This window comes from Thrips palmi, unplaced genomic scaffold (genome assembly GCF_012932325.1).
Source record: "Thrips palmi isolate BJ-2018 unplaced genomic scaffold, TpBJ-2018v1 HiC_scaffold_18, whole genome shotgun sequence".
In the NCBI taxonomy this organism is placed as follows: Eukaryota; Metazoa; Arthropoda; class Insecta; order Thysanoptera; family Thripidae; genus Thrips; species Thrips palmi.
Window position 1 is genome coordinate 92,522 of NW_023144627.1, and position 25,103 is coordinate 117,624.

Consider the following 25,103-nt stretch of genomic DNA (forward strand, 5'->3'; position numbering starts at 1 on the left):
ATGGGTCCACGCATGTGGACTCGATCAGCAGACAAGAAAAGACTCCAAAGTCTTAGGTTGCAATCAGCATAGGGGCGGTGGACCGGACCTGGCCGGGCCCGACGTCGCAAACAAGCGACCATGGATATCGGCATATGACTTCTTCAAACCTGGAGGGGGAGGTTGGACAAATTAAGACTCATCTTGAAATTTCCTCAACATCGATTTGCTCAACAGTTATAACCATTTTATAACAAAATTGATTGATTAGGGCGTTTAAACGAATCCCTGGACACGAAGTCAAAGAACTAATGTAAGAACTAAGACCACTTGCGCATGCGCAAACGTACCCCCTCCACTCTAATTTGGCGTCTGCGCATGCACAGAAGCGGTTTTTGTTCTTACTTTTTATCTTTGACTTCCGGTTCATGGATTCGTTAAAGACCCTGTTCTTTTAAGTGTACACCTTTCGTGGGGAGACCGGGGGGATTCCCGGTCAACTTTCAGAATCTTCGAGCATCCTAAAAGCAACAGTGTCTTCAACTGATGCAAGGATCCGACAGACAGACATAGTGCAAATTTGATATTTTTTATAAAGGAAGACCCTGGAAAGCACCAGTAGCGCTTACTCTTAGGGGAAATCCTGATCAAAATTCGGGCACCTCTGAATGTTGTTATTCTGAAAACTTAATCTGGTATTGATAGTTTCAGTTCTTCAGACTGTCAGGTGATTTTTTTTCAGCTCTCTGAGGTGCGTGAATTGTAATCAGGTTTACACGAGCGTATTGTTCTCAACACGAACATGACATGATTCACTTCAAATCGTGGTGGTCCCATTCCTCCACCTTCCCGACTTTAGATCCCGAGTTGATGTAGAGAGTCGGAACAACGTTCTTCTGATTTCTTGGGTTGCACAGCAACAGATACATGATCATGATGCACAACAAATCAACAGAAGACACCGTAGTGGCAAGTGTCCTGGCCACTTCAGTGGCTTGTTTCGAATGCCAAAATTTGGCGCTCCGGTGGCCTAGGACACGAAATTTTGGCATTCAAAACTAAGGGCAACTGAAGTGGCAAGCACACATTAATGGAATTGCAGTTAGGGCCCTAGGCTTTTAAGCGGGTAGTGGCACGTTGTGCACGTTCGTTTCATTTTTTTTGCATGTTTCTGCATGTTTCCGACATTCTGACAAAATTTAAGCGAGTTATAGCTATGCGTTTGAATGAAATACACCTGAACGTAGCCGATGCCTCTTGAAGCGAATGAGACACCTTTCGCGGAAAGTAGTATCTTTTTCCTAGAATGAGAGTGCAGTCCGTGTCGGACTTTCGGACTATCAGCGTATGGCCACTGCGATACCCTGGCCATCGATAAGACACTGGCTTATTTCCCCTTCTGCTTCTTGGAACTGTATAAATAGCGGCAGCTGCTGTTGCTGGGCTGCAATTGTTGGTGAGCATTGCCTGCGGGCCCGAAAACAACGCGGTAATTTTAAGTGGTTTTTTTTTTGTTTCGCTTTTCGATGACTGATACTCTACATGTGCGACGAAGTAATAAGTGTTGTCAGTGTTGACGTAAGCGTGAAGACTGTGGAGTTGTTTTCTTTCTTGGCTCAGTGAGCAGAAGGCCGTTGTGATACTGAAAATCGTTTTGAATTAAGGTGAGGTCTATGGGTGAAAATGGAAAATTGTATACCAATTGTCTGCTGAGGTGGGCAAAATTCAAGGGTGTTAATGGAATAAGTGGTAAACTAATCCACACCAAATTTCATTCCAATCTATCCACCAATTCACCCATAGAAGGCGGGGCGGTTTTTATGAAAAAAAAAGTGTGAAGTTAAAAAACAGCCACACAAAGTTTTTTCACGGAATGATCTTTGGGTTACCTAGAACCCTATACGCCAATGTAAAAAAGATATTTGAATATTAGCTTTTTGTTTGGGTAAACGATTTGAGAAAACGGCCAGTTGCTTGGAATATCTCTCTGATAATAGTTACATGGACCACAAATAACTACTCCAAAAAGTTGCGTCAGTCTAAAACAAAACTAAATGCGTGGTCAGTTGACGGAGTGGAAAAAATTTTTTGACGTTAATCGTAAGACATGGTAAACCGCCAAAGGCGCATACACTCTGCAAACTAAAGTGTGTACATAGTATGTACTCTACAAATCAAAGAGTGTACATAGTATGCTCTAACTGGAGCATGCGTGCAAGCACGCTCTAGCTAGCGCATGCCTGCCAAGCATGCACTAACTAGTGCATACATGCCATGTACACGCTTCCTGATGCAAAAAACTCCTTATCCCTTATGGAGTAAACGTCTCCTTCAGTTAGCGTGTACATGGCATGTATGCACTAGTTAGTGCATGCTTGGCAGGCACGCGCTAGTTAGAGCGTGCTTGCAGGCATGCTCCAGTTAGAGCGTACCATGTACACTCTTTGATTTGTAGAGTATACACGCTTGTTAACAGCATGCAACACACGCTCTGTATGAGTATGTTTTGCAAGTACACGCTAAAATCCAATCGATAAGTCCTATCTAAAAGGATGGACCAGTTCAAAAATGTACTAATTCTGTTGTGTTTTGAAATCTCACATTCAAAATCAACTCTTTAAATATTTTTGTGTGAGCGAAGAAAAGCGAAGCCTGTCACTCGGGTAAGGTTGGAAAGTTTTGTCTGTCTATATTATGTCCGGACTACTTACTCCTGAACGGCTCGGCCGATTCGGCTCAGATTCCGCAGGTCTATTGGATATGTCCTTGTGGCCGGTATTCACTGACATTCAGCTTCCTGTCACATCCCATTTAGTCATACCAACAAAAAACGAGATAAAAAAGACGGCAGAAGACAAATTTTCAGTGACTTAAAGTGGTTTTCTGGGCGGAGTGAACCATATAGATTCATCACAAATTAAAATTTGCTGTGCCACCAGACCGTCCGCCCTCTGCTGCCCAGCAAAATGAACCCATTTTCTGACACTTATTTCCTTAAATTTAAGTCGGCGTAGAGTGCTTTTGATGATACTTCGGTCAGTTTTGATACAAAATTTCACATGCGCCTCACCTTTGCTTTGCAGATGGAGCTAGTTACTGCATTGTTGGTTTTAGCGGCGCTGGCGATCGCCACACATTTTTACAATCGAAGACGAAAGTGGGTGCAGTCCGTGGACCTGATCCCTGGCCCTCCAGCTTTGCCGATTATAGGCAACTCCTGGGAGATCTTATGGACGTTCAAAACCGGTAAGTCCGTCAGGAAAAGTCAAAACTATAAAATTCGCACAGTGAAAATATTCTATATTGCAGTAAAAATTCCCTATATTACGGAGTTGCAGCTGGCTTTACAACATACCTTTGAGGATTCACTGTACCTTTAAGATATTTTGACGAATGTCGTTTGTATTGTGGAGGAAATATTCACCGTAATATGCCTTACAACGTAATAAATTTAGAGTGATCGTTCAGTGCAACATTTTAGCATCGTGGTATTCCAGTGTGAGTTAAGTCCTTTTAACAGCGTTGTCCTGACTCCACTGCAGATCAGACAGAGGCGATCAGCAATTGGACGAGGAAATACGGCAGCATATACCGCCTCTGGCTCGGACTTGGGCATGCCGTTGTTGTGCTCAACAACCCGGAGGATGTTGAGGTACTGGAAAATATGTGGCTCTAGCTCAGCCTCTAGTTGCAAATGCGGTGACAGCAATTGGTTTTTAAATGCATTTTTCATCTTTGTTATGCCGCAGATTCTTCTGAGTGGCTCTAAGCACATTGAAAAGTCGAACGTGTACCGTCATTTGCATCCCTGGCTTGGAGAAGGACTTCTCACCAGCAAAGGTACGCTCAATGAAGACACGATTGAAGCATCAAAAAGCTACCAAGTAAAACATCATTGACGGTGCATTCCAGGTCAAAAGTGGCACATGAGAAGAAAATTAATAACACCAACTTTCCACTTCCGTATTTTGGATCAATTCGTGCAAGTGTTCGACAGTAACGGCAATATTCTGGTCGAGAAACTGTTATCTACGAATGGCAAGACAATCAACATCCACGATTTCATCACCCTATGCACGCTTGACATCATATGTGGTGAGCAGCGCAAGTCTTTTTTTTTTTTTTTCAGTAGAAGTGGTTGTGGTTGTATGTACCTTGGTACCATGTTGTTCAAAGAATGTGAAGTGAAGTCATATTCGTTGTAATGTGAATCTTGTCACATTCTTCTACATACGATGTCCCAATCGTTGGAACGTGACACGGTCGTCTAATTAGTGTGTCAAATTCGTTTGAACGTGGATCAACCTGCAAACGATTGTGGCATCATACTTAAACGTAACAGCATTATTCACATTAAGACATTGACATCGCATTTGTTGAATAACAGTGTAATCATGCCCCTGTAACAGTAAGAAGTTTCGCCGTTTTGCAGTTATTGGTGATACCGATGATGTTTTCATGATTTTTTTTTCCAGAAACTGCCATGGGGACTAAAGTGAACGCACAACAGGACTCCAAGTCGCCGTACGTTTCTGCCGTCAGCGAGTAAGTTCATGCCGTATTCGTGCCAGTGAACGCGCTGAGTCTTTGAAACCCACGAGTACCGTTCGTGCCTGACCAACTCTTAGCACAGCACGTTGACGTTTTGCTCATTTTGTCAGTAGTTGCACAAGTCAGCATAAGTCAGTTCCACACTGGTAGCCAACGAATGTGACGTCATATTCGTTGGAGTGTAAATTTTGTCACGTTCGTTTAGATATGATGTCACACTCGTTTGAACGTGACTCGGCCGTTAAAGTAGGGTGTCACATTCGTTTGAATGTGGATCAACATTTAAACGAATGTGACATCATGTTCAATCGAACGTGACGAAATTCACATTCGAACGAATATGACGTCACATTCGTTGGCTACCAGCACTCTCAGCCGTTCACTATTTCTCGTTAGCAGACGTATTTCTGAAAGCAACCATAATACTTAGTATTAGGTTGTTAAATACTTTAAAATTTCTTTGTAATTTACTAAGAAAACGGTAATATCAGTTCAGTAATTAGCAATTGCTAAGTAATACTGACAAAAAATACTAAGTTTTATGGTTGCTTACAGAAATGCGTAAGCTAATGAGAAAAAGTCAGTAAAAGGCTGAGAGTGAGTGCACTCTCCAAATCCAAGTCTGGGTCTGGGCGAGGGGTGAATTACTAGTGTACTCATGTGTACAAATTTGCCCGTACTTAGTGTACTCACAAGATTTAAAAAGGTGAAATTCTCTAGTTTTTCGACTGATTTAACGTTGACTGCCGTTAAAAACGCTAAATAATGCCTTAAAACGTTTAAAATTGTGAAATTTATGAGTAAAGCAAGGTGTACTCACCCGTACTCATGTACTCATGTGTACACCAGAACGCCGAGTGATTCACCCCTCGGGTCTGGGTCAGTCTCACACTATTTAGCTTGAATCAAGGGGAACAACTGCAGCCAACTCTGTACATCACTATTCCCCCAAATTTTAAAAATTACTGGAATCCATCGAAGTACTTCTCAAAATTGGTCAACTTCATAAAAAATAGGAACAAAATTTTGCAGTTTCTTAACAATCTTTCGTCTCCCTATCAATGTAATAGAAGTTTAGCCAGTCAATCATGTTCACAAAAACCATTACCAAACAACTAAGTTTTATTTTCAGTTTTATTCGGTATTTCTGTTTTGCAGTGCACTCCTCTCAGTCCACATGCGAACCATGCAGCCATGGCTTGGCAACGACTGGTTGTATAACAGAACGGAGGGAAGCAAGACCTTAAACGCCGCTCTTAAAGTTCTGCACAAATATTCTCGAGAGGTGAGTTCTTATGCCTTGGGTAAAGCAAATGGCGGATCTGCTGGTGGAGCTTGGAACCATCGTGGCCATTCACATGAGCTGACATCCACTTTTATCCATGGCACTGATGGTTAGGATTGTCTTGGACCTGCACACTGTTATTGGCTGAGCGATAGCGAAGCCTGTTACTCAGGTGGGGTTGAAATTTTTTTCCTGTCTGCGTGCGTGCGTGCGTGTGTGTGTGTGTGTGTGTCCGCGCTACTCCTCCTGAACGGCTCGGCCGATCTCGGTGAGATTTTGCACACTTTTTGGGTATGTCCTTGGCTCGGCACACGCGAAATTTCACTATCCTAGCTCAACTGGTTCGGTTTTTTATAGCCGAAAAACACCTAAAACGGCGAAAAATCGAGTTTTCTGCAGGCAGATCACACTGTTAGAAATTCTGTCGTAAATTAGCGACAAAAAAGTCGCTAATTTTCATAGCGACGGAAATCGTTCTTAAGCTATTTCGTCGATACTAAACGACTAAAAAATCATTTCTCTACGACAATGTCGTAATCACGATTACATATTTTGACACCTAAAATCCACGAAAAGTTGGTGAAAAGTTACAATTTGGTCACTTATTTACGATTTGTGTCGTTCATTTACGATTCACAACACGAATTTACGACAAGAGTCGTAAATGTACGACTGAAGTCATAACTGCACGACATATTCGAAGGATAATTTACGATTGTTCGTAGACTTACGATTAAGTCGTAAGTTTACGACTTAATTTGTTTTAAAACGAAACGTGTCGCTATCAAAATTAGCGACAAATATGTCGTACATTTACAATTCAAGTCGTATATTTACGACTTCAGTCGTAACAAAATATGTCGTTTAAAAACGACATAATTGTTCTACAAAATGTCGTAAATTTACGATTATTTTTAACAGTGCACTTCTGTCTTGAAGAAAGGGGGGTCTGGGGGGCGGAGCTCCCCAGCCTCGACAAGTTAAAAAGTCAGGCCAATGCAGCCCAAGGCACGAAATCAAATGCTGTTTTGACCTTCAATCACGCAAATTGGTATGCGGATGCCTGGAAAAGAAACCTAGCCTGCCGAAGGCAGGCAAGCGCCGCAGGCCAAGGTAGGTGTAACGCCAGGCGTGGATTGTCGTAACTGGCGCAGCATCGCGAAGCCTGTTACGACAAGACACGGTCTGGCGTACACCTACCTTGTCTAAGTTGCGATACTTTCAACACAAAAACGTGCGATGATATCCGAAATGTGATTCCCACGAATCATTGCTCCTGAGATGCAATGACTTCTGTATCGCACAAAATTCTGCAATGATCATCGCATCTTTCTGCAATGAGGATCGAAATTATTGCAAAAAACTGTGATGATGACAACACAAAATCTGTTATCATTGCAGTTTTTTGCAATGATCATTACAAAATTCTGCGATACTGTAGCTCATCACACCTTTTAGCAATGATCATCACAGAAAAGTGCTGTGAAATTTGTATTGCGCAGAAAGTGCGGTCTGTATCGCAAGTCAAATAACAGTGCACTGACAGTTAGGATTTTTCTATTAGGAGCGTCGTCTTTGTCTTATCCTCTTTTGCTTCATTGAGCATCGAGGGTAAAATATTAATTTTTTCCAATACCGTTTAAGAAGCACCTCATTTTCCTGTTCATAGATCGCAGTGTTAAAAGTGAAATTAATTGTGCCACAGCTCCTTAGGAAGGTAATAAATTTGCGCACCTTGAGTGATCCCCGGTATCTTGATAGTATGTAGGCTGCAAACCTCTCATTGTCACCCCTCTTGAGTTAGTTCCGATCTGATTCTTGATTTGGGTTCCTTCTTACAGTAGTTTCATTGGCTGAGCGATAGCGAAGCCTGTTACTCCAGTGGGGTTGAAAAGTTTTTCCTGTCTGTCTGTCTGTCTGTCTGTCCGTCTGTCTGTCTGTGTGTCCGCACTACTCCTCCTGAACGGCTCGGCCGATCTCGGTGAGATTTTGCACACTTCTTGGGTATGTCCTTGGCTCGGCACACGCGAAATTTCACCATCCTAGCTCAACTGGTTCAGTTTTTATAGCCGAAAAACACCTAAAAAACGGCGAAAAATAGAGCTTTCTGCAGATAGATCACACTCTAGAGTTCTTACGGATAAGTCATCACCGTAAGCTACGGACAAAATTGATTCATTGTAATTACGGATGGGCTTGTCCATATTACGGAGTTTGACATCTGTATTACGGATAAAAAGCATCTTCAGGTTTTGAGAATTTCTGTACGGACAAAATTATCCGTAAATACAAACACAACTATTGATCCATAATTACGGCTACTAAACCCATCCGTATTATCAACTCAACTTGTCCGTAATCCTGATCTGAACCTACCAATCCATATTAACATCAACTTAACTTCAATATGAAGACTAATAAGGTGCAATATAGTTTCATTAGTTTTCAAACTAAGAATAGTACTTTTCCTGTATATTGCATCATTCACCTATTGATTATCCAAACTAAAATCTTCTAAGTGCCATTTTGGCCGTAGTCCAACAGTTATTAAATGACACTCTAAGAAACCTAACCTAACATTTTTATTGAAGAAAGAATTGAAATATAAACAAAAGTATTGTTATATTTATAAATGAATGTTGTTGGGAAGCAGAGAATTTACCTGTGATAATAAAAGCACCCCCAACGTCTCCAATCCTCCACAGCAGATAAGTGTGTGTTAACATGACTGACAGCCGTCCAGTTTTCGCAGACACAAGCATCACTTCTCAAAGAATAAGTGAATTAATAACTTTTATGAACCAGAAACTTGCAAATCATCGTAGTTTCTGATTTTAAACCAAACTAAACGAGGTTAATCTACACAGAAACAAAGGGGTGATTGTGAATGTTGGATTTCTCATACTTTCACGTATGAAAAGTTTAGCGGGACGGTGTTTAGAAAAAATGAAAACACTCCGCTCCGCTGTTTGTGCTGCCGATTTTAGGCACAATTAAGGCCTTCACAATTGGTGTCAGCGATGGTGTCTCACCCCAAAGTCCATCAAGGATGGCATTGTTTGCAAACACTGAAGAAGTCAGTGCATGTGATTTTTGTTGTCACTCGGTTCTTCCAGCATACGGTATCAGATCAGCAGACAGTATAACCTCACCAGCGCACCAACTTCAAAAGAAAACATTTACAGTATAGCTTGAGTATGGTAGAATGTTTTGTGGAACTGCCCACAATAACTGGTTGGTTAGATTGAACAGTTGCTCAGTATGATTATTGAAATGCTGTGATTTCATAATCAACACCAAATTTGGGCGGTAAGTACATCTTTTTCTGCTGTGGCCCTGCTCCACCGTTACCCAAGAGTGTCTATCGTATCAGCAAGTAACTCAATCAATAGCTCTATTATGTGCCAAATAAAAGTAAAAGTGCTTGCTAGTGCATAAAAAAGATAATTGGCATTAAAAAGTATAATATACTGCTTATCTGTTTCCGCTCAGTATGGCAACGAGTAATTTATGAATTCTGTTTGTATAACGAGTGTCGATGAATGCAATTACTTTGGATTCTGTAAGACTATCCGTAGTTACAAAGCTACATCTGTTACGGACAAAGCCATCCGTATGTTACAAATCAGGCTATCCGTATTACGCTTGCGCAAAAATGTTTGTAAGGTACGGATGAATTTGTTTGTAATACGGATGAAGTAATCCGTAAGAACTCTAGAGTGCACTTCTGGATTGGAGCAAGGGGGGTCAACACCTCGACAAGTTGAAAAGTGACAAGGGTGAAGATCGTGTTATCTGTAGATAAAACAAACTAATTAGAATGTAGGGGGGTCTGGGGGGCGGAGCCCCTTAGCATTCAACAAGTTAAAAAATAACCGACAATGGACAAGCCATTGCCTGCCGCAGGCAGGCTAGCGCCGCAGGCCAAGGTAGGTACGCCAGGCGTGGATTGGAGGAACAGGCAGCGAGACATCGCGAAGCCTGTTACGACAAGACGCGGTCTGGCGTAAACCTACCTTGTAGCTAAAGGGTCTAGTCAAGTGCACAACTGTTACCACTGACAAACCGACTGAAAATAATCAGCAATTATTTAAAAAAAAAACACTTTGGTGCTAAAGCCACTTTATTTGGGCTTTAAAACATTTTTAGAATTTTTTGATTTGTATTATGTATTAAATAGCAATTATCTATAGGCGAAAAAGTTCTGCACTTGACTAGGTTTTGTCCTGACGAGAACCTCCAAACACGAAAATGGCGGAGCTAGTAAAAAATATTATGACAGTCTAACGACGACCAAAATCATTCCCTCAAATTATCAAGACATTTTAGATCGCGAAAATAAAAATTGACGTACAAAAACAGATTGTTTGTGCAGATATTGTGTCTTCAGAAGAGACTGCGAGTTGGGGCCGTCAGGTTGGCAATGCTACTCGGTCCCAGGTAGCCCCGCTCTTTCGTATTTAATGGACTTTCCGAAGCACAAATTTCTCTTGCTCTTTTAGGAATAACCCCATACAAGGTAGGTTTACGCCAGACCGCGTCTTGTCGTAACAGGCTTCGCGATGTCTCGCTGCCTGTTCCTCCAATCCACGCCTGGCGTACCTACCTTGGCCTGCGGCGCTAGCCTGCCTGCGGCAGGCAATGGCTTGTCCGTTGTCGGTTATTTTTTGACTTGTTGAACGATGGGGGGCTCCGCCCCCCAGACCCCCCTACATTCTAAATAGAGTTGTTTTACCTACGGACAACACGATCTTGACCCTTGTCACTTTTCAACTTGTCGTACCTGGGGGGCTCCCCCCCCCGCCCCCCCTTTTCTCAAAGACAGAAGTGGTCTATCTGCAGAAATCTCTATTTTTCGCCGTTTTTTAGGTGTTTTTCGCCTATAAAAACTGAACCAGTTGAGCTAGGATGGTAAAATTTTTCGCGTGTGCCGAGCCAAGGACATACCCAAGAAGTGTGCAAAATCTCACCGAGATCGGCCGAGCCGTTCAGGAGGAGTAGTGCGGACACACAGACACACAGACACACAGACACACAGACAGACCGACAGACAGACAGACAAAACTTTTCAACCCCACTGGAGTAACAGGCTTCGCTATCGCTCAGCCAATAATATCCGTTCTTACGTTCCAGGACTCTTGGTCAAGTTATTGCTGAGAAATAATTACATAGCAGCTTGCATTCCGTCCGAGTGGTTTGAGTGCGCGCGCCATTAGCGCTGCGGCGCCGACCGGAAGGACCCGGCGCCATTGCCGCCGATCGGACCCGCTTTTGGCTCTTTAAATACAAATATTTCTCTGAAAAGCACATGAAGGAGTACTTTCATTTACACCGTCGCGTTCCTCATGAAATTATGAACCCGCCGATTAGTTTTTTTGGAGACTTTTCACCGTATACAAACTGAAAGATATGAAATTTTCGGGGCCCTTCCGCGGCTCTCCCGTAAGGTACACGGTGAAACCGATGTCTGGAAATTTCCAGACATTTTTTCCCATTTCCAGACATTGTCTGGAAATGGCCGTTTTTTTTTCAGACAATGTCTGGAAATGTCTACTTTTTCCAGATAATGTCTGGAAATGGTCAAATCCCAGATATATATCGGGAAAAAAAAACGGCATTTCCAGACAATGTCTGGAAATAACATTTTCCAGATAATATCTGGAAATTTCCCAGATAATGTCTGGAAACAAAGGCCTTGACGCCAAAGTCCACGGATTTGCGACCTGGGGGTCCCCGATGGTGTCCTCGAGGTCCCCAGGACACGGGGAGTCCAACGCCGAGGTCGCCGACGCTCTAGGACAAGCGGTTCCGGAGATACGAGGACGTACCACAAGGAGTCCGTCAAAGCAACTTTTTAGTTGGAGGCCAAAATCATCATCGGCCTCTGGCTGCGTTCCACTTGGGTGTCCGGGACTTTTGACTTCAGCATCGTGTTAAGGTAGTGCTAGACTACCAGGAACCCGTCAGAGGTCGCCGTCGGACCACCGGTGCGCCCAGGATGCCGACGTACGCGGCTGCTGTGCCGCCACACGGTTCAACACCGTTGTCGCCACCACCCAGGTGGTCCCCGATGGTGTCCTCGAGGTCCCCAGGACACGGGGAGTCCAACGCCGAGGTCGCCGACGATCTAGGACAAGCGGTTCCGGAGATACGAGGACGTACCACAAGGAGTCCGTCAAAGCAACTTTTTAGTTGGAGGCCAAAATCATCATCGGCCTCTGGCTGCGTTCCATTTGGGTGTCCGGGACTTTTGACTTCAGCATCGTGTTAAGGTAGTGCTAGACTACCGGGAAACCCCGTCAGAGGTCGCCGTCGGACCACCGGTGCGCCCAGGATGCCGACGTACGCGGCTGCTGTGCCGCCACACGGTTCAACACCGTTGTCGCCACCACCCAGGTGGTCCCCGATGGTGTCCTCGAGGTCCCCAGGACACGGGGAGTCCAACGCCGAGGTCGCCGACGATCTAGGACAAGCGGTTCCGGAGATACGAGGACGTACCACAAGGAGTCCGTCAAAGCAACTTTTTAGTTGGAGGCCAAAATCATCATCGGCCTCTGGCTGCGTTCCACTTGGGTGTCTGGGACTTTTGACTTCAGCATCGTGTTAAGGTAGTGCTAGACTACCAGGAACCCGTCAGGGGTCGTCGTCGGACCAACGGTGCGCCCAGGATTCCGACGAACGTGAGGCACGCCGGAGCGCCGTGGCGTGCCGGGTGCCTAAACGATCGTCGCCACCGCTGCGGCCGCTGCCGCCGGGTCCTCCGCACCAACCGCGAGCTTGGACGACGGAGGCCGACGCCGTTAGCACCGACGCCGCCGACGTGTACGTCGACGCCAAACCCCATTGGCCTCTGGCATTGGCCTCCGGCTGCGCGGCCGTTCGAGCACACGGCGGCGGCGTCGGCCGTCAGGGCACTCCGCGTCGGTGCCGACGGCGTCGTCTCTGGCCGTCCAAGCACACGGTGGCGACGCAGGACACGACGGCGGCATTAGCCTTTCGGGCACGCGGCAGCGTCGTCGGCCCTGGCCGTGGTGGCGTTGACAGACACGTCGGTGGCGTCGGCCCCCGTCGTCCAAGCTGTTGGTCGCGACGTAGGACACGGCGGCGGCGGGGGCGACGCGATCGTTCAGGCACCTTGCCCGCCACGTTCGTCGGCACCCACGGCGCACCGGTAGTCCGACGGCGACCCCTGACTGGTAGCCCAGGTGCACCCTAACGCAGTGTTTAAGTCAAAAGTCCCGGACACCCAAGTGGAACGCAGCCAGAGGCCGAAGCGGCCGTTAGAACACACTAACGGCCGACTATGCACGTGGTGGCGTCGACGTACACGTCGGCGGCGTCGGTGCCAACGGCGTCGGCCTCCGTCGTCCAAGCTCGCGGTTGGTGCGGAGGACCCGGCAGCAGCGGCCGCGGCGGCAGCGGCCGCAGCGGTGGCGACGATCGTTTAGGCACCCGGCACGCCACGGCGCTCCGGCGTGCCTCACGTTCGTCGGCATCCTGGGCGCACCGTTGGTCCGACGGCGACCCCTGACGGGTTCCTGGTAGTCTAGCACTACCTTAAGGGGGGACATCACTCCAAAATGATCAAAAATTGCAACTTTTTTTTTATTAGTTTATATTATAGACCATTCCTTTCTGCGTCGAATGATGAAAACCGCATTCCGGAATTCAAAAAATTGCAGTTTTAGTACGTTGTGCGCCGCAAACATGCATAGGGGAAAAGCCCAGTTTCCCCAACTTTGATCGCGTTTTTCTCGGAACATGAAATTGCAAACGGTTGCAGGCCTCTAGGGCGCAGTTTTTGAGCTACAGCGGGGAGATTTAGCATGGAAGCTCCTAGGACATGCCGCTATGGTGGGTAGCAAAATAATTTGCATTGGTCAATTTTTATTATTTTTTTAACGTTTAAAATTAAACAATTTTGACCAAAAAAATTGAACAATATTTTTTGGTATGTAACAAACCCAACTTAAAATGATTTTTGAAATGTGATTGAGGTACCCACCATAGCCAGACATCTCAGGAAGGCTGTCACCAAATTTCAATGTTCTAGGTCAAACCGTTTGGCGTCCAGCGCTGCAACAGTGCGAAATGGTCTAACCTAACACGCAAAAATGTGTTTTCAACGAAAGCGCTGTACTGCCCTGGCGGATTGACTTTGTGTTGTTTTATACTTAATCTGTTAAAATATGAACAATTTTTCTCTTTCCGTTTGGTTTTTATGACGTTTTTACAAAAGCACTGTTTTTGGAGTGATGTCCCCCCTTAACACGATGCTGAAGTCAAAAGTCCCGGACACCCAAGTGGGACGCAGCCAGAGGCCGATGATGATTTTGGCCTCCAACTAAAAAGTTGCTTTGACGGACTCCTTGTGGTACGTCCTCGTATCTCCGGAACCGCTTGTCCTAGAGCGTCGGCGACCTCGGCGTTGGACTCCCCGTGTCCTGGGGACCTCGAGGACACCATCGGGGACCACCTGGGTGGTGGCGACAACGGTGTTGAACCGTGTGGCGGCACAGCAGCCACGTTCGTCGGCATCCTGGGCGCACCGGTGGTCCGACGGCGACCTCTGACGGGTTCCTGGTAGTCTAGCACTACCTTAACACGATGCTGAAGTCAAAAGTCCCGGACACCCAAGTGGAACGCAGCCAGAGGCCGATGATGATTTTGGCCTCAACTAAAAAAATTGCTTTGACGGACTCCTTGTGGTACGTCCTCGTATCTCCGGAACCGCTTGTCCTAGAGCGTCGGCGACCTCGGCGTTTGGGCTCCTCGTGTCCGGGGGGCCTCGGCGTCAAGGCCTTTGTTTCCAGACATTATCTGGGAAATTTCCAGATATTATTTGGGAAAAAGTTATTTCCAGACATTGTCTGGAAATGCCGTTTTTTTTCCAGATATATATCTGGGATTTGACCATTTCCAGACATTATCTGGAAAAAATAGACATTTCCAGACATTGTCTGGAAAAAAACGGCCACACTGAAAAACCAAACGTGGTCCAGACCGCACCACTGGGGTGGTCAGATGGATGCCATTTTGACCACATCAGTTGGTGTGGTCTAGACCACGTTTGACGACGTATGGTGCGGTCTAGACCACGTTTTGGCCCCGGGGGTGGTCTAGACCACACCAAAAGCACCAAAAGTGGTCTAGACCACACCGGCTGGTGTGGCCAAAATGGTATCCATTTGACCACACCAGTTGGTGCGGTCTAGACCACGTTTGGTTTTTCAGTGCATTTCCAGACAATGTCTGGAAATGGGAAAAAATGTCTGGAAATTTCCAGACATCGGTTTCACCGTGTACCATGTTAAAATACCCAAACTTTAACTCTAAATATCTTGCAAACTAATGCATGAACGATACTTTTCGAACACACCAACGTGTAGCGGAGGTTCTCGTGAACAGTTTGGTATAAAAATATACGCCCTTTCACCATAGGCCCCTTAGCTATGAAACTACTTTAAATTTGCTATCTCTCTCCTCGTGTGTGTATGCCCCTGTGTGATACTTATGTGTAACTGTCTAAACAATTTATTATACGGCTGGCCGGGCCTTTTATCTGCTCCGTCAACAATTAATACAAGCAAATTTTCTCAGTTGACGTGGCCCAGACAAATTTTCACAAACTAAATTTGTTGTCAAATGGTTTTGTTTCCCACGAACTTACTATTATTAAAGTTGTTTGGTTTTTTTTTTTGTCATAAAAATGGATAAGCTGGCTGCCTCGTAACCCGAAGGTCTGGGGTTCAAGTCACAGTGCCGGTACCAAGTTTCGGTACAGTTCTAGGCGCAATTCTCTCATCGCAAAGTCTAATGCTTAGACCGACAAAGAATATTTTGATTAAAGAAGCACTTACGATAAAAAAAATTGCTGTCTGAATTTTCAGACTATTCTCTTGTCTAAATTATCAGACTGACTGAGTTATGATTTTCAGATTTCCAAAGTCTTATCTTTCAGAGCAATTCTTACTCTGAATATTCAGACCAACATTGTAAAAATCTGCTTTTGACTATTTAGTCTGAATTTGTAGAATTTTTTTAACAGTGTACAAACCCAACTTAGAGCCCTTATCTGAAGCTATAACAATAATTTTTTGGGGGTTACACACGACTTGCTAATGATCGTATAATATCCAAGACCAAATCTTGCCAGTAAGAAAGGGTCAGACATTTAAGGGCTAAAGTGAACTTTGCATTGCCCAGGTCATCGAAAGCAGACGCCAGGAACGTCAAGAGCGACGCAAGGGCAGTGTGTCCATCTCAGACAAAGACTTGGGTGTGTATTGATCGGACACTGCAACATGCAACAACGGTGTCCTGATTTCCCGGGCAAACACTACATTAATCTAGTGTTTGCCTGGGAGACCTTGACACTATTTTGCCTTGTAGCCAAACACAACGAGGCCGACATTAGAGTCCGAGAGAACGGGTTGAGATGAGTGTCTCTCCTTTCCAGGACTTAAGAAGCGGGAGGCCTTCCTAGACCTTCTCTTGGAGGCCAGCGACTCAGCGGGCGCCGCCCTGAGCGACTCCGACATCCAGGAGGAGGTGGACACCTTCATGTTCGGGGTGAGAAACATTTCCATGGGTCTCGATTAGGTTAATACTCGTTAGAGAGGGCGCCACTGTCATCCGGGTGCGCAATTTTCCATATCTTGCTGAAATATGACAACAAATATGACAAGCCTGCTCTGCAAACACAACGTGTACACGGCAGGGCCACTTTTCAAAATATGTGCCCACAGGCATAAACTGTTCTAAATAGAAAGCACGGAGGCACACAGTTTCTAAATATGTGCCTAGGACCCGTCTCGGTCAGGCACGTTGTTGTCAAGTTGACTAGCAGGCACAGTGCTAATAATAACTGTGGAGTGCATACAAGCACACATTTTATACAATGTCCTATGCTTTTGCACAATGCCCGACATTGCCGTTTTACCACGAACTTGTATTTCACGGTTTGTAATTGCTCAGGGGCACGACACCACGGCGGCGGCCATGTCCTTTATCTTCTACAACCTTGCCGCCAATCCGGAAGTCCAAGACCGCCTGGCCGAGGAGGTGGCCGAGGTCTTCGGTGCCTCCGATGGCGCAGTGACATCGCAGGACCTCGCCCAGTTGAAGTACACCGAAAGGGTCATCAAGGAGAGCCTGCGCCTCTACCCCAGCGTGCCTCTGTTCGCCCGGAGAATAAATGAGGAGCTTCCAATCACAGGTATTCAAGTGTGTACATAGCAAGCTTCAGATAGAAGTACACCGTACTCCACTTTGGAACCAACCTGGCATGAAGACTCCATGCTGGACCAAGCTTGCCACGCCAGGTGGCGCAGGTACCTGCGGGTACACTGTTGCTGAAATCCCCTACCTCTCTGCTTCCCAGTGTTTTCATGTAAAGTAGAGCTACAATGTACTTGCACGCCACCTGACCTGGCGTCTCCTTGGCAAGCATGCTCCAGCGCGGAGTGTACTCGGAGGCATGCTTCAACCTGATGCATGCTATGTACACACTTGAGTTTGTAGAGTGGAAAACACTTTACACTGTTAGATTTTTTTTCCATTACGAAATGTTTACATACTTAGAAACTATACACATACAAATACACGCTTAGTGCCGTATATCTCCATGTCACATGCATTTGTAAGTATGTACCTAGTAGACAGTTGTGTTTTTACAGCAAACATAATACGTGCACTTAAAAAAATATATAACTGCAAAATAAATGGAAAGACCCTTAGTCAAAATATGGCGAGATACGAAGTCTCGCCAAAGTTTCGGTTAGACCTGGTATAATATCGCCAAAATTGAGGCGAGACATTTTTGGCTGACCAAATTTGGGCGCGACTTTCCGGTCTGAGGAAAACTTGGCAGGACTTCGTCTCGCCTGTGGAGTGGCGAGACGTGCCAAAAATTTGATTTCGCCCATAATTTGACACAGGAAATGAGTCCTACTTACTTAGAGAGCACTTAGAATTATCCTTGCTTCAGCGGGTTCGTTCTTAGTGGCAAAGCGGGTTGAACGTTTATGGTAATGGTAATGCTCCGCCAGCACTGCTGGTGGATGAGTTGCCTAACTGTCGGGCGTTCGGCCGCGTTCGGCGGTAATGCCCGCCTCCTCGGGACTGCACTGCTAATCCAAGTATGGACCAAGTCCACGCTAGGTAGCGTGGACCACGGTGGTCCACGCTAGGAAACGTGTACCACGAATGGTCCACGCTAGGAAACGTGGACCACGAATGGTCCACGCTAGGAAACGTGGACCACGAATGGTCCACGCTAGGAAACGTGGACCACGAATGGTCCACAATCGTGGACCACGGATGGTCCACACTTGGAAGTGTGATTGGCCTATGAGAAGTTCAACGCTGTGAAGCGTGGACCACAGCTCGGTCTACGTTTCCTGGCGTGGACCACGGCTTGGTCCACGTTTCCTAGCGTGGACCATTCGTGGTCCACGAATGGTCCACGCTACCTAGCGTGTGGACTTGGTCCACACTTGGATTAGCAGTGTGGCGTAAGCGAGCGCAAGTCAGTATCCTAACATCACCTTTTCGGAACAAACTCTCAGCGATCCTTAACTTACCTCATAAGGGCATCATAACGTTATGATAAGAGTTAAAGCTATTACCCTTAACTTCTAACATCTTTTCAAAAGGGTAGGTTATTTTTTATGTCTCGAATTTGTGTGGATATACTTTTGAAAGTACTTTCATAAGTCCGTACCCTTAACCTTAAGCGAACACTGTCTTGTGTTACGTTATAAAAGCAGTGTCAGTTAAATGTTAAGTTAAGGATCTCTGCAAACTCTCCAAATCGAATACCAATCTGAACCCGTCCAAATGACGCTCAGATCTTCTTGAAGTCTATAACAATGCGTGTGAAGAATATATATTGTTAACAGGTGGATATGTGATTCCCGCCGGCACCAATGCGCTGATTGCCTGCTACCAAATGAATCGCAACCCAGAGGTTTTCCCGGATCCAGAAAAGTTTGATCCGGACCGATTCCTTCCTGAAAACTGCACCGGAAGACATCCGTATGCCTACATCCCTTTTTCAGCAGGACCAAGAAACTGCATTGGTAAGTAGTGCGAACCCAAGGTACTCGTCGTAACAAAATTAAATAAAGGGAGCTTTTTACTTAAGCTGTAACTTCTCAGGTCCTAAATGTACGTGAACATATTCTTGCATGCCCACGTACGAATTTATCTTTTATATACTCTACAAATCAAAGAGTGTGCATAGTATGCTCTAACTGGAGCATGCCTGCAAGCACGCTCTAGCTAGCGCATGCCTGCCAAGTATGCACTAACTAGTGCATACATGCCATGTACACGCTTCCTGATGCAGAAAACTCCCTATACCTTAGGCAGTAAATGTATGCTTCAGTTAGCGTGTACATGGCATGTATGCACTAGTTAGAGCATGCTTGGCAGGCATGCGCTAGTTAGAGCGTGCTTGCAGGCATGCTCCAGTTAGAGCGTACCATGTACACTCTTTGATTTGTAGAGTAGAGCACTTATTTGGGGAAACACATATAGGATCTGTACTGAATCAATATTGGGAAGCAGAAAAAATATGCTTGAATCCGTATCTTCGGCTGTAATAAACCAAACGAATCATGCAGTGGGCTTTCCGAACAAGTGGGTATTCTAGTATTTGCATCTTCGAATCAATGTCTTAGATATGTTAGAATTACATGCGTCACGATTAAACGGTATCAAGAGGTGGCGTTTGGTAAATGAACTTTACACTGCCAATCCAAGTGTGAAACAGTCTCACCTGTAGGTGTGGGACACGCTTACAAGTGTGGGACAAGGAAGTCTGACACTTGCAAGTGTGAGACACAGCTTGTCCCACACATGCTGCCTATGCGAGCGGTCACAACTGCAAAGTCCCACACTTGGATGTGTACGGAGTAGAAGAGTTCAGGGTCCATAAAAAAAGATAGGGGGATTTTAAGTAGCCAGCTTGTAATCAATTTCTGTTAATTATTTTATGTTTAATATTATGTGGTTTCACTACTTGTTTTATGGGCCGAGTTCTCTCTATTGACACTGTACACTCTACAAATGTTGTGAGAGTACCGGTAACTAAAATACAAATTTAACTGAAAATTTTCATTTCCAGGACAAAAGTTTGGAATGCTTCAGATGAAATCGACGGTGGCGAAGGTGGTGCGGCACTGCGTCTTGAGCCTTCCTCGCCCCGGCTACAAACCGGTGGTGACGGGCCGGGTCATCCTCAGGGCCGAAGATGGCGTACAGCTCAAAGTGTCACCCAGAAAAATGACCCCCTCACCATAGATGTTAACCAATCACATTTCGACAAGGATCCAGATCCTGACAGTGCAAGTGCTGAAATTCACAGCTCACACCTTTATTCAACGATTGTGACGTCATATTTTTTAGACAGAGGCGTTCCAAACAAAAAAAAATTTGGCCTGCGACCATCTTGGATCAAGCTCAAACTTTGTTCTGGGTTCCTTTCATCCACACGGACACTGCCGAAACAACATAGGAGCGAGTTCCGACTCGAATTTCGGGTTTTTATAGGGGTCGTAAACCTCCAAAAGTGGCTGTTTTTTGAGGGTTTGAGATGTTTAGGGATAGTGGAACCGGCTGGCCAAAACAAATTACCCACTAAGTTTTCCTTGAAGAAAAAAATGCGCTCGTTCGACGCTACGGGCTCTCAAAGTTGCTCAATTTCGCTATTTCCACTGAAGATTTGGGCATCCCGGGGCCGTTCGAAGTATACTTGGTCTATAGACCATCGTCCATTTCGCTCCTCTTTAACTAGGGGTACGCGCCGTTTTGTTTGGGCGCGTAGTAGGCGAGCGATGCGTCTGTATTCTTGTAGAAGATGGTGAAGAATATATGCAAAGTAAGGCCAATACAGGGTCAATGTGAAACTCAATTTTAAAAGTTTGGTCACAAATTGGTAAATTTTGGGGAAAGTAAAGGTCTGGGATGAAATTGGAAGTCATTTTCGTGATCAGCACACCAAAAACTGCAGGAATCTATGTAAAACTCGATGTAAAAATTTTGGTCCGAAATTGGTAAATATTTGGAAAAGTAAAGGTCTGAGATGAAATTGGAAGTCATTTTCGTGATCAGCACACCAAAAACTGCAGGAAACTATGTAAAACTCGATGTAAAAATTTTGGTCCGAAATTGGTAAATATTTGGAAAAGTAAAGGTCTGAGATGAAATTGGAAGTCATTTTCGTGATCAGCACACCAAAAACTGCAGGAAACTATGTAAAACTCGATGTAAAAATTTTGGTCCGAAATTGGTAAATATTTGGAAAAGTAAAGGTCTGAGATGAAATTGGAAGTCATTTTCGTGATCAGCACACCAAAAACTGCAGGAAACTATGTAAAACTCGATGCAAAAATTTTGGTCCAAAATTGGTAAATATTTGGAAAAGTAAAGGTCTGGGATGAAATTGGAAGTCATTTTTGTGATCAGCACACCAAATACTGCAGGAAGCAATGAAACACCGAGGAAATTTTGGTCCTAAATCATGTAATTCTAGTTGAAAGTATGGGTCTTCAGTTGTTAGGTTTTTTAAGAGCGTTTCCTGTTCATGGTGTCATGCCATGAACCCTGACCCTGTTACTCAGTCGAGTAACATTTAACAGCCAGCATTGAATTGCTTAATACGATTCACAAATACTTCAATTACCATTCGATATCTCCTTGTTACTGAACTTATGAATACGCAATAATATTAGTACACTGTTAAAAATAGTTGTTTTAAAACAACAACACAGTTACCAACCTCGACAACGCTGTTGTTTGTGAACAAGTTTGCTTGTTTTGAAACGACGAATTCGTTGCTAATTATTTTAATGACTTATGCTGTTTCAAGACAATATTGTGCTGCGTACAAACAACCCGGCAAATCTAAGAAGTGGTTACTGCGGGGTAACCGGGACTCTACTAGGTCTGTGACCTAATCGGAAATAAAAATTAATGCAAATAAGGCTGTCTATCGGTTTACAAACATCTTGTGGACGAACGACGCAACTCGTTAGTAAACAACAAAAGTCATTTAAAAACAACTTTGATCGCTAAGAAAATTAGCAACATATTTACTGCTAAATTACAACATAATTTTTAACAGTGTAATAAGCTTACCTAAAAAGCCTTTCTCCCTTTTAGTTTAAACTAGTGGATTAAACTATATTGATTTATCTGCATTAATTAAAAAGAGACATATTTACAGGCAGGGTGATTTCAACTACTTTACGGAGAAGACCTTCTGTCAGATCCAATGAATCGTTTCATAGAATCCAATGTCGAGGCCACTTATTGCTAAACGCAAGTTTAGCTTATTCATAATGATAGTCATGGTGTGTTATTTAATCTTTGAAACAGTTTAGCAAAAGTATTTACCTAACATTCTGAGTAAATTAAAAAAAAAAAGCCAACTCAAACCATCCCGTGTAAAAACGAATTGTTCCGAAATCCTGCCGCCAGCCGTCCGAAAGAGCCCCCGCCACCTCGGGCTGTCCCCAGAAGCGTCCGAATGCCCTCGGACGATTCCGTGGTTAGTCCGCGAAGGGGCCGCTGTTCGGACGGGCCAGACCGATATGTGTCCGGGACTCCCTGGAAAGTCCGGGTCAGTCCGCCGGGAGTCCGGGGCAGCGGACTTACCCGGAATACGTCCGAGGAAAGTCTCCCCTCCGGACTGTTTTCGGAACTCTGTACCGTTTCCCCCTCGCTTTGGGACTTAGACAAATGTTCCTTTAGCGGAGCCACAGTTGAGGTGTGTCGAAGTGATTCCGCAATGTTCAATCTCAAACATTCGCCTTTCGTAAGGAAATTTAGAATTAAAAATTTATTGGAAATACAGCAATTTTTTGTCGTTACTGAGTATGTGCCGAAACAAATACCACAAAACGTGGTTTGAATTGCAAGAATGCATTCAGTCAATTAATTTAAATTGTTTCGTACAACCGGAGAAACAGGAAACTTTAAATACAGGTATGCGTAAGAAAACGTGTTGGACGTGAAATATTTTAAATTCGAGGTCCCCTTGAGAAATCCCCACTCTTCTATCTTGAAAATCGCGCCTCCCAGCGCCCAGAGGAAGGAGCGGAGCGGAGAGCGCAGCGCAGAGTCAGTGAAGAGGCTCACCGGAGCCCCCAATCCTCATCTGTCGGGTTAGCTCAGTTGGCTCCGACGTCAGCACTGGTGTGCAAAGACAGAGAGGAAGGCGGGAAGCGAGGGTTCGAATACGGCTTGCCTCTGGCTCACCGCCGTCGGATCTTTTTCGGAACCGAGACTCGGACAGTCCGAAACCAGCCCGCATTTCGGTTCTCGGACACATCCGTAAAGTTGCCGATTTGGGAACATTCTGGAGCTTCGTCGGACTAGCCCGACGGACCTCTTTCGGGCTGGAACCCCGCTCGGACAGATCTCGGAGCAAATAATTTTTATAAGGGTGACCAACACAAATTACCAGTTGTCGCAGACAATGTATGATTAAGTTAAAAGAATCGTCTCATGAAATCATATGACCAAGTCAGTGAATCGTCTCATTGAATCTGATGTCAATGTCAAACCTTGAATGCGCTACACTCACTCATCATATGGTTTTCTTTAAGGTTAGTACTATAGTAAACTCACAGCATTGCAATGAAGCCTTTTCCCAGAATCAGTGCCAGGAGTCAGCAAAGACTATTTATTTTGGCAAGATTAGCATCTGGTTTGTACTCATAGAATGTATTAATATATTTTCTAACTTGTAATTGAGCAAAGCAAACAACTAAAAAATATAGTGTCTGAGAATATAAATGGAAATACACTAACAAAGGTTAAAAAGACCAAATCATTCTTGCAATTATCAAACACACTCCACTGACTAAAACATTTCCCCTGTAGCTGGGGAGGGGAGGGGGTGGATGGACGGACGAAACGCGTAATAATTGTCACTTTCATTTTCCGTATTTCACTGAGTTGACACTCCGGAGGGGTTTCAATGATTCTAAAATATCGAAAAACTATGACCGTACTCACTTCTAAGCCCTTCTGCTCTTTAGTTTGTTTTATTTGCCAATGTTTTGCGAGGTCCCGTATTTGAGAGTCGCGGCCGCAAGTATGAAAAATTGCTACGAGCTGCCAACCACTGCCAACCTAACCACGCTAAGAACCTAATTCAAAAAGATGTTTTGAATATTTCAAACAATAGTAATCGTGAATATAAGATAAACTCCCCCTGGGGGAGATTTAGGAGCCTTCCGGTGCGAAATTTTGAAACTATTTGTGCGGTAGTTGATGAGAAACGTGAGTGAGTTACAGACAGACAGACAGACGCACGACCAGTCACTTTTTGGTACCCCCAAACACGGCATGGGCTCGCTATCGCTCGCCAAAAATGGTGCCTTCCCAAGAATCAACACCCCTACAAAATTTCAACCATCTCAGACAATTATTTGAGGAACTGTGACCAATCAAAGTTTCGGGCCATATTACCACTGGGCTTAAGTGGTTTTGAGTCAAGAAAAAATATTCTGCAATCTCATCGTATCAGCGCCTCTTGGGACGCTTTTTTAACACGGCGACTCTACACATTTTTTTCCGTGACTGATAAATGTTCGCCCTTTGAACTGTCTTGGGACTTCAGGACTATTTCGTGGATCCGAAATGGTCGCCGGCCAAGTACACTGTGAGAAAAAAGTACGGAAAAAGTACGGAACACGTCTGGTCAATAATTTGCCTGGACCGTCCGTACTTGCCAACTACGGAACGTTCCGTACTTTTCTCCGTACCTCCGTACTATATTTTTCTGTACCATTTCCGTACAAAAGTACGGATTTTTTTACAGTGTGGCTTTCTCGGTCTGGAACAGGTCCGTGAAGGTAGCCCGCCCACACACAGCCTGCAACAAATTTCCTTCTGCAATCGTTAGTATATCGTTAGTACATGATTGTAGACCCAATGCGGCCGTTAGTATACACACCCAAGTGCGTTTTAAAAAAATACCCAAAAGGCGGGCCACATTCACATGTTAAGTTACTTCCAAAAAAACGTGCCAAAAGAGAAAACGTCCCAAAATCGTTAGTAGACGTTAGTAGAGGCCATCTCGTCACTATCAACATCATTCACTATCACCACAGCCGCAGTCTTGCACCAGCGAGGCCGGGCCAGGTTCCAAAAAGCAAATACTGATCAAATAACACTAAAGAAGTGTTTGTTCCGTTCATTTGCGTTAGTAGACGTTAGTAGAGGCCATATAGTCACTATCAACATCATCACTAACACAGAGAACGTGGTATTG

At 44.8% G+C, this 25,103-nt stretch overlaps 1 protein-coding gene across 3 annotated transcripts; it reads left to right on the top strand.

The window, feature by feature from the left end:
• Positions 1-1,379: 1,379 nt before the first annotated feature.
• On the top strand, positions 1,380-20,716 carry LOC117645525 (cytochrome P450 4C1-like). 3 transcript variants are annotated; one of them, XM_034385798.1, is made up of 12 exons: positions 1,380-1,468; positions 3,063-3,225; positions 3,522-3,631; positions 3,729-3,819; positions 3,892-4,074; positions 4,455-4,524; positions 5,689-5,815; positions 16,022-16,094; positions 16,275-16,387; positions 16,793-17,033; positions 18,718-18,897; positions 19,947-20,716. In XM_034385798.1, exons 2-12 carry the CDS (start codon positions 3,063-3,065, stop codon positions 20,120-20,122), a joined length of 1,527 nt encoding a protein of 508 aa, XP_034241689.1. In that variant the 5' UTR covers positions 1,380-1,468; the 3' UTR covers positions 20,123-20,716. The 3 variants fall into 3 exon arrangements, with proteins under 3 accessions (XP_034241689.1, XP_034241691.1, XP_034241688.1); XM_034385800.1 differs by having other exon boundaries at positions 1,417-1,435; XM_034385797.1 differs by having other exon boundaries at positions 1,418-1,643.
• The last annotated feature ends 4,387 nt before the right edge of the window (positions 20,717-25,103 follow it).

Excerpts from the sequence above, each read along its gene's own strand:
- LOC117645525 (XM_034385798.1), top strand. The coding sequence starts at position 3,063 with ATGGAGCTAGTTACTGCATTGTTGGTTTTAGCGGCGCTGGCGATCGCC. Across the intron at positions 3,632-3,728 it reads ACAACCCGGAGGATGTTGAG|ATTCTTCTGAGTGGCTCTAA; the intron begins GTACTGGAAAAT and ends GTTATGCCGCAG. Across the intron at positions 16,095-16,274 it reads CATCTCAGACAAAGACTTGG|GACTTAAGAAGCGGGAGGCC; the intron begins GTGTGTATTGAT and ends TCTCCTTTCCAG.